This window comes from Scomber japonicus, chromosome 15 (genome assembly GCF_027409825.1).
Source record: "Scomber japonicus isolate fScoJap1 chromosome 15, fScoJap1.pri, whole genome shotgun sequence".
Lineage (NCBI taxonomy): Eukaryota > Metazoa > Chordata > Actinopteri > Scombriformes > Scombridae > Scomber > Scomber japonicus.
Genome location: NC_070592.1, coordinates 11,468,559 through 11,481,243, shown reverse-complemented (window position 1 = coordinate 11,481,243; position 12,685 = coordinate 11,468,559). Strand labels below are relative to the sequence as shown.

The window sequence follows — 12,685 nt, the reverse complement described above, 5'->3', positions numbered from 1 at the left end:
TGAAGGTATGATATTTTAGAGTTTAACATTAAACTTGATTGTATAAAATGACATCAGTGCACTAAAACTGTAAACTTCTCCCAGAACTCATTATAATAATTTGAATAAGCTATGAATTACAAAAAAACAACAACATGTATATTTTAAACTTGAATTAAGAAAAGGGGTTAGGGGGTCAAATATACATAAAAGATTTTATCAGACAACATATTCACCGATACCGATTTATCTGTGATAGGACCAATACTATTGGCTAATCGATATATCTGTCGGGCTCTAGTCTCAGGTCAATGTTTTGTTTTATTATGTTTTATCTTCTTCTTATTATAATTTGTATTATTTTAATCTTAACCTTCATTCTTTCTAATCTCCTGCATGGGGCGACTCCACTATTTGCAACTAATGAGTTTGTGGTTTCAATCACTAGTTTCAAGTCTTCATCAATGCAGCATGATGTTCATTTTGTAAATCATGGTCACCTGATAACACACACACACACATCCCAGCAGGATATGTCACTGTTTCAGAGTTTCTTGTGATGTGATAGAAGGTTTGGTTTTCTCAGTCTTCACGTGTCTCCATAAATGTTCAGGTAGTTTGAGGTCAGGAATTGGTCTTCTTTGGTCTTCAAGTGCAAAGCCTTGAAGTGTGTTTGGGGTTATTTATATTGCTGTAGAATGAATGAATCCTTCTCCAGAAAGATGCAAACCAGAGGGTGTAGCTCCGAAGAATGGAGTGGTACTTGTTCAGGGTGTACTCAGGTGTCCATCTCCAGAGGAGGCAAAAACACCCCTAGACTTGTATATTCCCACCACCATGTGTCACTGTGGGCTTGATACACTGCGGTATCGTTCTCTCCCCTGTTCATCTCCTTATATACACCTTTCTCGGATTTATAGGTAAATATGAATGTTTCATTTCATTCACAGTGAAATGCTGGTTTTTCTTAGCCCACCCCAAGTGTTTGTCCTTGTTTCCCCTCCTGAGAAGTGGTTTAGAAACTGAGACCCATCCTCTGAGACTACTACAACACAGCGTTAGAGTCTTGTGTTCTTTACTTAACAAATTCTGTATCTGATAAAAAAAATAGCTTTCCATCTCTCAGGGGGAATAAGCTTGACTTATTGGTCTTCTGATGGTGTGGTCACTGCTTGATCCTGCTTTGGATACAACTGATCCTGTTTCTGCACTCCCGCCCTTAGGAAGATTTAGTCTATGTGTTTATAAAGTAGCATCTGTATCATTGTAAAGAAAAACAGTCCATTTACCTCCAATTTATAGATTTTATTTGCCATTTCTGACACAGATTACAATTCAATATTTCATTTGATCATGTAAATTCTTTTATACAATAGCAGTGGCATGAAAATAAATATACTTAAAAATACAAAACAGAAATGTAACGCTTCCAAATATGGAAGAAAATGATCTAGAACTGTGCTGCCTTTTTTTGTTGTTTTTTTTTTTTTTATCTTCAGCAGGCTTGAAGATGCACTTCCTGTATGCATCAATCTAAAGATGGGGTAATAAAACAATGTTATGAGCAATTTCTGTTTGACTGAACATCCTCTCACAATAATTTAATGAATATCAGTTCATAAATGATAACTTAAACTTCTGCTAAAATAGATAAAATGATAATTATCCTTTCAAAGCAGACAAGATCTTATTGCACTTTCCAGAACCACATCATGCAGTAGGCGTGTGGCTCAACACTGTCAGGTGAATGCCAACGCCCACCACACCTAATGGTTCCTCATCAGGTTAATGAAGCACTTTTTTTTATACAGATTCTTGTCTAGAGAAGGGAGCAGGAGGTTTAGGGGAAAGAGATATGTACATACAGTATACATGGATCAGGCCGCCTTGGACAGGCACAAGACATTCACAGTTCTTCTCTACATGATGCATAAATACAAAAAAACCCATCTGTAATAGACTCTAGTTTTCTCTATAGAGTGTTTGCAATAAAACAGCAATCACTTTAGTTAAAAATAAGATTGATATACAGTGTGTGCTATCATTGATGTGGGCCTGTTATTGCTGGTTGAACTCTCCTGATCAATAAAAGAAATCTTTCATAAAGTTTGCAAAGGACAGATATAGATTAACACGGTCACTGGTTGTAAATGAGAAGGAGTGGGATAAAACAAAAATGAAATATATTGCCATACAGGAAATAGAATTTTCATTAAATCTATTTATATGTACAAGGAAACAATATAACTCATTTATAATATATGCAGTTTTCTTAAAAGTAAACGTGAATGAATGTTTATGGTTATTAAAACATGTAAAAACCGTTTTGGTTTTTCAATAAAATATATGTAACCTTTTCTTCTACACAGTACAGTAAAACTTTGATCTTCAGTTTAAGAGGACAAGCCGGTCAAAAAAGCAGTTAAAGCAGAGTATGATTTACTGTTTGGTCCAAGTATCACTAGTACTATACAGTACTGAAATGCCATCATGTATTTGTTTTGTTGAAAGTGGAGATATGAAGTGGAAAGATATGAAGTCCAGAAGCTAAATGTTACACTTTTCTTGACCCTTGTTTCCTCAAGTGCAATTGAGCATTCACATGAAAATAAAAATACATTGTGAACTTTCAGACAAACACAGTCTTAACATATGCAAACATGTAATGAAGGCATCCCCCTTAAACGGCTAGCGCCCTGGTCAAAAGTCCGCTCATGTGAAACAGTTTTGTGGTTTCTGATAATGCCGGATCTCGCCAAAACACTGCTGCCGCTGTTCAAACTGCCTTTTGAACTTCAGGCACTTCTCTTCATGTCACTTCACCGGTGGCTGTGACGTCCGGAGTCAACGGAGTGTAGTGATGTTGTATGACCCCAGAGTGCATCCATACTTGGGACACATAGTCAATTTTCAGGTGGTTGAGGCGGAAGTGTAGAACCAGTGGTGTTGTAACATGAGAGTCCCAATCTGTACACAAGGTCATGCACATTATCCTCGGTATTCAAGTTCATTTTGTCAGGTTGTCAGATCCTCTTATAACGTCCCCCCAGACGGGCTACTCCAGTGTGGTCCCTCTTTTTAAAATAAGACTCTTGATCCTTATCCTGTTTCCTTTGAGTTCCCAGGACAGAAGAGCAAAGATGTTCACATGAAGGAGTGGCCTGCCGGAGGCCCGTAAGAAAAGCCCGGAAAGGCTCCCGCTGCTTCTTTAATGCTGCTGGTCACAGTGTGGGGGGCGTCAGTGCACAGGGAGGAGGACACGGGCAGGTGGGTGAACTCAGGGTCAAAGTGTCGGAGGTCTGTGGGGCCACTCTGTGAAAACAAGCAGGAGCAAATGTTAGACACAATCTGAAGAAACAAGTCAAGTCACTTAAAGATGCTGCTGCTGATAGTGTTTTTCTGCTTTTCAGTGTTTTGTATCACTAAATGTTTTATATCTTTTGGTTTTAGACTGTTGGTACAGAGTCAGACCAATCCCACAAAATTGATGGTTTCCACTTCTCAGATTTGAAGAATTGCTGATTTTCCTTGTCATATATGATTTGCAATTGAATATTGCAACATTTTAGACTGTTAGTCAAACAAAACTAGCAATTTAAAGACATCTCCCTGTCATCTAAGAGTCTGTGAATGCCATTTTTCCCACAAATTCTTAACATTTCATAGACTAAACTTAGCTGCAGCCCAAGTCCTAACATTCAGAATTATTAACTGATGAAGACCTAATGTTGAAAATGTTGTAGCTGTCTTTTTGGAAGCATCAGTTCAGCTTTTTGTCAGTGCATCTGATATAACCTAATATTAGGATGTGTAAGGAGGCAGATAAAACAATAAATCTATAATGAAAATAATAATTAATGTACCACTGAGGGGATGAATGGAGGTGTGATCTTCTTGGCCATCAGGTCATCCCAATTGATTGGAGAGAAGAAGGAATGGTGCTTGAGTTCAAGCTGTAAGAGAAAAAACAAATTCAAGATGAGAAGATTGATATCAAACAAGCCTCCCTGATCTCTCACAGTTCTCCATACATGTGCTTCACTGTCAGCTTTGTACACTTACAAAATCGTCCTTCACTCCCAGCCTCTTGGTGCGGTCCTTCTGCAGGAGCCCCTCCAGCAGCTCCCTGCCTGCGTTTGAAACGTTGGGCTTCAGCACCGGAGACTTGTGTAGGATGTTGTTGTACATCTCAGCTGTGTTGCGACTGTAGAACGGGGGCTGTAAAACAAAAGCGACAATCATTTTTAGTTTGTTTGACATGTGAACAAGTAGGAGGAAAGAAGAACTGCAATGATAAGTTCATTAGTTGAAAACTGAATATCTTTGGGTTGGTTGGTCAGGACAACATCTTGCATTTTAGCTTTTGGGAAATGGTGATCATAATTGTTCATTGTTCATAATTTTCTGACAACTAATTCAAGATCTAACAACTAATTCATTAGTAAAGCAGATAATCCTACATGTTAACTGATAATGAAAATAATTGTTTGTTGCAGTCTTAGAGGCATAAAGTCACAGATTTCACTTACGAGTCCATAGAGCATCTCGTAGAGCACAGATCCCAGGCACCACCAATCAACTGTGCGGTCGTACGCTTGCTTCTGGAGAACCTCAGGGGCCAAGTACTGTGAAAGAGATGACAGGAAAAATCAACACAAGTCCAGGAATCATCTTGTTTATCACCCGTAGCATTTCTGTATTAATAATGAATGTATGAATGTCTAGAGAGATTTGTACCTCGGGTGTCCCGCAGAAGGTTGTAGTTGTGCCATTCGCCTCAACGCCTTCTTTGCACAGGCCAAAGTCAGTCAGGACAATATGTCCCTGTGAGTCCAACAGGATGTTCTCAGGCTTCAGGTCCCTAAAGAGGAGGTGGAGGAGAAAGAGGAAGAAAGGATTTACTAAAAGAAGTCAGAGCTGCTGTTATTCATGCATGCTTCTGCCAGAGTTTATTTACAGGTGTCCACTAGGGGGTGCTGTAGGATTGTTCTTTACCTGTATACAATGTGCAGGGAGTGGAGGTAGCCAAGTGCACTTGCAATTTCAGCAGCGTAAAACCTGGCTCTGGGCTCCAGGAAGACCCTCTCTCTCTGAAGATGGTAGAACAGCTGGAGAAAACAAGACGATGACATCTGTTAACATCTACTACTTGAACCAGATCTTGTTGACCTGATTTCCTGGTTTCTGGTTTCTGGGTGTCGTGGGACATTTCTTACCTCTCCACCATTGACGTAGTCCAGTACAAAGTAAAGCTTGTCAGTTGTCTGGAAGGAGTAGTGCAGCCCCACCAGGAAGGGGTGTTTGATGTTCTTCATCAGCACACTGCGCTCAGCCATGATATGTTTTTGCTGGAAGGAAGGAAGGAAGATTTATTCATTACTCATCACATTGGCATTTGACATTATGCAACAGAGGACAAAGGGTTGAGGTTTGCATGTGGTGATTAAGCTTAATCTCTGGAGTTTTACTTTATAAAATGGGATGAACACATAAGCTCAGAGGACTTACTTCTTTCTTCTTCATGATTATTTTCTTCTGTAGCACTTTCACAGCGTAGTATTTTGTGGACTCCTTGTGTCGAGCCAGCAGAACCTGTATCGGAGCAAACATTTACATGAGTTATGACATTACAGCAATTATAAACGTGAGCAGACAAGTTGCATGAGAGACACAGCAAAATAGAACAAAGACTCACCTTTCCAAAGCTGCCTTTACCGATGATTTTGAGGTAGTCAAAATCACAGGGTTTGATCCTAATGTGGAGAGACAGTCAGATGATTAGGATTTTATACTGACAGATAATTTAACAAAGTTGTAGCAGTCAAGATTTATACGTTAAGAGAGATTTTATAAGGCCACTTACTGAGTTTCCTCTGCCAGTGAACTTCTTGACTTTAGGTACATCTGAAAGGAAAAACGAAACAAGGAAGATTTATAAGTACATTTGAATGTTTTGGAAAGAAGATGAGTCATAAGGTCAGTAACTAAAACACTTTCTGCTTACCGGACTATCAGGAAGATCGTCATTGTCAACCTCCTCGTTCTGATTCTCGTCAATCTTCAGAAAGTTGTTAACTTCAACACTGGGAGAAAGAAAAAAACAGAGCCAGTTACAAGGTGGACTTTCATTTTCTGTTGTTCTTGTGTCAGTGTGGAATTTGGGTTTGAGTGATTGAATCAGTTAAAGGATCTGTGTTCATTTGTTCGACTGATAAGTGGAATGATCGCTCCCTGTCTGGGGGCATGAATCAACCATCTGACACATCCAGACAGGTCAAGTTTGGGACAGGCTCATCTCTGTTGACTGCCTAACCTGTCTGAGGAGAAGCTTAAGCTGCTGACCCGTTACAAGACGGTTCAGACTGTTCTTGCAGGACTCAGCGGTCCAGCTTAAACACCTGTTCTCTCTTTCTGGACCGTCTGGAGGAGACAGATTCAGACACCAACCGACCTGGAGGCCTGATTTGGGAGTTCAGGACAGTGTGATGGCCAAAGCCATATCATGTAATAATTGAATTACCGGTTTATCCTTGTCTAGGACAGAGAGGATTTGTTTGAAAGGTGATTAGGAAATGGAGAGGGTGCCACAGGCTTGTCATGAAAGGCCTATTCTTACCCTGGATTCTTGGACCCAGATTACACTTTTCACAAAGTGTCCTGCCAAACTCAGGTTGCTGATTGGATTGGCTGATCATGAATGGGCCCGCTGATTGGAAATAAATACTACAGTCCAGGAAGTAGCTGATTCCCAGAGGTGATTCTTGTACCTAATTATCAGTTTTCTCCTCCAATCCCTCCTCCATCTTCCCATTAGAGAGGAATATATTGTTGTTGTTTTTATTTTTAAATAGAAATACTCACTGTTGGCAGATATGTGGAGTAGACACCAGCTTCTGTATGAAGTCATTCAACCCCATTTTTCTCTCTTTGATGAAAGCTGCAGATGGAGAGAGAGAGAGGAAGAGAGAGAGGGGGGACCCATTTAGTATGTCAGCGGAGAAAGCATCAAACATATCATTGAACACAGACGATGACAAGATTTTTGTTTTCCACCGGTGAAGAAAAGATCTGTTTCATAGCTGTAATCCGTGAGTTCCAAATATCCCGTTATAGGCCAGATTTGCGCGGTTGTGCATAGACCTCTTAATGCTGCGGGCTTATAGGTTATACAACCACTTGGGTCACCCATTCAGATACCAGCACTGGCGGCCAACAAAGCATTTTCAGACTGCACTCTTAGCGCAATAGGAATAACCAGTTTTGAGAATTAAAAAAACTAAACTGAAAAAAAATCTGAATTAAAGAAGCGATTTAATAGATTTTTCGACCCAGTCCTCATAATGATACATTAACTAATCACTTTGCAATTTGATTTAATTAACCTCTTGAGAGCTATTTGCCATACTAATCAATAAATCCATTTATTTTTGCTTCATTAATCAATGCATAAGTAACACATTTTTAAAAAATGTCTTTCACTATAATCAACAAATTAACAGCTTAAGTGATGAATGTTATAATATTCATCTATAAAGGTTATATTATTATTAGGCTATTATTATTATTTTGGTTGCTCACCCGTCACCACGGCTACAATTCCCCTCATTTTGCAGTAAGTTAGATCACATCCAGCCTCGGTCACAGCCATGTTGAGTGAGAAACGAGTATCCAGTGTAAACAGGGAGAATGAAAAAAAAAAAGCAAAATAAAAACAGTAATATTTCCTCTAACAGGTTCTGCTGACTAGTTGTATCGCGGTGTTCAGAGCTCCGCAGACAGCTCTTCAGCTCACTGCGCGAAGAGGCGGCCAGCTCTTTATATATACGGAACACGTGGTACCGAGGAGGAGGTGACGCCCATTTTTTTTTTTTTTTTTTTTTACATCACTCGCTGTAACCAAGGGCAACCACCGGGGGCGTGACGTCACGGGATTCCGCTGCACCCATATTCTGCCTGCAGGAGGCGGGGGATGACGAGGAGAGCTCAGACCGCAGAGCAGCAGCAGCAGCAGCAGGAGGAGGAGGAGGAGGAGGTGGTGGTGGGAGTGTAAGGGGCATCTTCATCTTCCTCCTCCACATTTTCTCTCAATGGGGAAGCTCCAACTGGCTGTGATCATTGAGAGTTATTATTATGGAAGAGCTGCTGCAATCACGCCCAACAGAGAGATGCTGCTGAGATGCTCTTTTTTTCTGGGATCGTGACTGCATACAGGTTCCAGAAAAATGAGCTGCTGTCAAACCCCCCCCCTGCTGTTGTTTTATTTCGAGAGCGTGAGGGAAAAAAATGATAAATAATAGCGGAGCATAAGATTAGATAAGATTTTTATTGTTGCCCTATGGGAGAAATTAAAATTGACTCAAGCAGTACAGTGGAAAAAAGAGTAGCCGTGTCAGGATGAAAGTGATAAATACAATTAAATAAAATACTAATATACAGTACACAATTTCTGTGTGAATAAATCTGCAATATGTAAATTTGCATATATATATGAATGAATGAATGGATGCCTTTATTGTCATGGCATGTTCACATACAACAAAATTAGATGTCTCTGTTTCCATTCACTCTGCTCAAACATACACTTGAATACACTCACACAAAATAATATGCAGACGCTCCTGACATTACATGTGTGAAATGTTTCTGGGATTTTCAAAGTAAAGTACAATTTCCACGTATCCCCATTTGACTTTTATTCTAAATAATTACTGGATATCCGCAGCTTATTGCGCCTGATGTTGAGGTCAAGGTCATGGAGGTGACTCGACACGGCCGAATTATATAAATTCAGAGAAATCAGAGGTGACATCATGCTCCTCTAAGCTGATGCACTGATCAGACCAGCTGTTCTGGTTGTGGTCCACTAACCCTGTTACAAGTTACATAACTGTGCCATAACGCAAATCCCTATATCGTCCGAGGTAGAGACAGAGCCACATAGAAATATATTCTATCGAGCGTTGATTGTTCAGGACTGTTTCATTCGGTGTCTGTTGACTGTAGTTTTGTTTGGTCATTCATAGAGCACTCAGTACAGTCCTGTGATGGAAGTGAAAGTACAACAACAGCAATGTAAAAATGATCTGTGACAAGTCCTGCATGAATCAGCAGCTAAATGTAGTTTAAGTATTACAGTAAAAGTAGTGTTCCGGTCCCTCTGACTGATAATATTATTATATGTGGCATCATTAGATTATTAATACTGAAGGTGTCGAGGCCACTCCAAAGGGTCACCAAGTTCAATTTACTGTTTGTCCCAAGATCAGCAAGCATGAAAACACATCAATTACTCAACTCAACACAGAAACATACAACATCTGACATAAATACAATGCACTGTCTAAGCACCACTGTAGCAGGCTGTAAGTAAGTGTCCTCTGTAACACCACAGGTCATAGACATAGCGAATGGACACTAAATATTACCAATAAATAATATCATCTCGCCTCATAATGTCACAATGTATAATTAGTAATGGACATCAGCGGCAGACTTTATAAATAAATATACCACCAGTTAAATCTATCATTAATCACCATGGTGACCACAACAATTACCTCGTCCTTCTACTAACATTCAGAGTGCGGATGGGAACGAGAACAAAAACAGTTTTTGTACCTGTTTTTTGTGGCAGTATAGGAACACGAGTGCAGGCCAGATGATTGTCATGTGAGATGATTGAGACGAAAAAATGATGTTCGAATCTGTTTTCAGTGTTCCTCTAATCTTTGACTTTTGATGAAATAATTTATTATTAGAACATTTATTGAAATGAAACCATGTGAGCAGTTTCAACTACTGGTTTCATCTTTAACAATGTGTTGTATTTTAAAAACGTGTTATATTATCCATGGTGTCAAATCTTCATCTGAAAAGTAACTAAAGCTGTAAGAAATGAAGTGGAGTGGAAAGTACAATATATCCCTCTGAAATGTGGTGGAGTGGAAGTATAAAGTAGCATCAAATGGAAATGCCCAATTAAAGTAGAAGTACAGTAAATTTACTTAGTTATTTTCCACCTCTGTAACAGTCTAATAGTGTTTTAATCCTCCAGAGAGTATTGATCCTTTAAATACCTCCTTCGGTCCTCAGAGATTTAACTCTGTTAAAGTCTGTGGGGAACTCCTGGGTTTTGTCCCCTGTATGACATGTGACATTCATGCATAATTTAAGGGAAGTGAGACTTCACAGGACCGGTAGTTCTGGTATTGCGGGAAAGAGGAAGTTGAGTGTCTTATCTGTGGTGTAGGCCCAAACAGAAATAAGCTGTGTGGAGCTGGCAATCTATCATGTCATAGCGTGGAAAGGCTGCTCACACTTCAGCTTCAGCTCTGTTTACACACAGAAACACATCAGATCCGATTGCTTGACACTGACACCTCTTCTGGGCTTTGTACGAGGCCTTTTCCTCACCTTGTGTACCCTTTCTCTCAATTATTCAAGTGTATAATGTTATTATCTCTGGTTACATACACTGGGGCAAACATGAGTGGGGTAGTTCCCTTGTACAGTATAATTCCTCTGCCACACCTGTTTTTGATTTGCATGGTTTTTTATTGTTGTTGTTGTGATGGAACAGAAAGTCAGGTGCAGCTGAACAAAAGCACAGCTGCATTCGGGTAAATTGGTACTTCCCTTTTTGAAAATGGTGTTTTTCTTAGTAGCTAAAGTGACGCATAGATGATAAACTGAGAAAGGAAACTCAGATTCACGTCAGACTGATCAGACTCATGTATTGAAGATGCCATCTCTCACTTTCCTTTGGTAAATGCCTCACTCCTGCCAGCGCTGCTATGTGTCATATGACAAATTAATCAGTCTTTATTTAGCATCTTCAAAAGCTTCCCAGCTTTCCATCACTCCGTCCAACTGTGTGATTGATGCTTAACAGACAGGAGGCACTTTCACTCGCTGATAAGAGGTCGTGTGAGTCACCTGCCAACAGATTCAGTAAAAGCCTTTCCGACTCTCACACGACATCGATCATTCCATCCCAGCCTCAGCAGAGGTACCATTTGTGTCACGTGACTACAGGCAATCTATGGGGCTGCAGGTTGGTATGTGAGTTGCATCAAAAAAACCAGCCCCAGTTTAAGATAAGCATCTGATTTTCTAAAAAATAATCAAAGCTTTCATCAACACTTACAGCGTCTCTGCTTCTATTCCCAGAATTGATTTTTAAAAAATTTCATCATAAATATTTTAGTAGTTTTTCTGCTAATCCCCTTCAAAGTAGCTCATCTCCTTGAAATGTGATACAACTTTATGCCCCTTCTTGGAAACATTTCCTGTAGTTTTCTTTTCCTTTTCAATCCCTGTTTGCATTTCACCTCTATTCACTCACTATTGGCCACATTATATATTGTTTGATCTAATTAAAACAAAATGTAAATCACTTTCATATTGCATGTTAAATACTTCAGCCAGCAATCTAGCACAAAGCTTAGCACAAAGATTGGAAAGCTAGTCTGACTCAGTCCAAAAGTAACAAAATCTGCCCACGAACACCTCTACAGCTCACTAAAGAACATTTTTTTTATCTTGATTGTTTTAATTCAAACAAAAAACTAAATATATTAACAATTTATGGCTTTAGAGCCAGGGTGTTCTCCCCCCTCGTTTCCAGTGTTTATGCTAAGCTAAGATAACCAACTGCTGGCCTTTCATACAAAGGACAGACATGAGAGCGACATAGATTTTCTTGTAATGATCTGTTAAAAAACAACAAACAAGTGTTGCTTCCTGGATTTCTCCCACGGTGTTGAATCTTTCCCCTTTTAGTGCCATTTTTAGTTTCACCGAGCTGTAGTCATACGTTACCTAGCAGTAAATCTGATAAATACACCTTATTCCTATGCTATCTATGGTTTATGGGAAATGTGGGTCCCTCCTTGTATTTCCAAAATCTTTCAAGACTCTTCTAGTCATTTAGGTGGAAAAAATATTTTTAACCAGTTTCCAAAGTTGTGACTGTATGGAATTTACCTTTTTACTTTATGAAAATTGAGCAAGGAGATATGAAATATCTGGCGACCATCTGTGTTTGGATTAAGAAGAAGAAGCACAACTTGGAAAAAGATATAAAAATCTCTTTTATTGTGCAACAGACGGAGTATTTTTTCATCCAGATGGACCGAAGAGTCTCTGAGGATTACCTTCAAAACAACAGCGTTGTTAAGCAACCTGGGTTTTTTCAAAGATTGTGTATTGGGTATTCGTTTTTCATTCAATCTAATGCTCAGGTTTGTGATTGAATGGAAATATAAGGGACACAAATGGACCTCTACCTGCCTTTCTGTTTGCTTCCAGCGTAGTGGGTAGGAGGCAGCAGAAGGTGGATGAATGAGTCATCCGGGCAAACAAGTCCTCAGTGACCAACTGTAGGGCCAGCAGGAAGGTTGCTGGCTAATGAGGATGGAGGATCTCTAATTACACTGTTGGTCTTGTTGACTGGCTCTCAGGAGCGTTCACGGCCTTAGACTGACACCCACGCGGCCATGCCACCTCTGCTTTGTGCTTGCTCGAAAACAAATAAACAGCTAAAATCGAATTTCTCCTCAGTTCCTCTTTTCTGCCTCTGCATGAATCTCTCTCATAATCTTGGCACTTAGCCTTGCTCATACAGAGAACCGCAGAGACACAGACCGGAGGTGGTGGTCCAGCTCAGCCTCAGGCCCCAGTGAGTGGGAGTAGATTTGGCAAACGA

General features: G+C 39.8%; 1 protein-coding gene across 1 annotated transcript; it reads right to left on the bottom strand.

The window, feature by feature from the left end:
- Positions 1–2,390: 2,390 nt before the first annotated feature.
- Positions 2,391–7,659, bottom strand: si:ch211-195b13.1 (STKc_SGK domain-containing protein). The gene is made up of 13 exons (XM_053333945.1): positions 7,558–7,659; positions 6,841–6,916; positions 5,984–6,062; positions 5,843–5,883; positions 5,675–5,732; positions 5,488–5,571; positions 5,196–5,327; positions 4,975–5,087; positions 4,717–4,840; positions 4,509–4,604; positions 4,042–4,197; positions 3,843–3,932; positions 2,391–3,291 (listed from the first exon to the last, which is right to left on the bottom strand). The coding sequence occupies exons 1-13, from the start codon at positions 7,625–7,627 to the stop codon at positions 3,124–3,126; spliced, it is 1,287 nt and encodes a 428-aa protein (XP_053189920.1). The 5' UTR covers positions 7,628–7,659; the 3' UTR covers positions 2,391–3,123.
- Positions 7,660–12,685: the final 5,026 nt, after the last annotated feature.

Bases quoted from the DNA above. Each gene is read 5' to 3' on its own strand.
- si:ch211-195b13.1 (XM_053333945.1), bottom strand. From the start codon at position 7,627: ATGGCTGTGACCGAGGCTGGATGTGATCTAACTTACTGCAAAATGAGG. The intron at 6,063-6,840 runs GTGAGTATTTCT...TCTTTCTCCCAG, and splicing joins ACTCCACATATCTGCCAACA to TGTTGAAGTTAACAACTTTC. The intron at 4,605-4,716 runs GTACAAATCTCT...TCTCTTTCACAG, and splicing joins CCTTCTGCGGGACACCCGAG to TACTTGGCCCCTGAGGTTCT.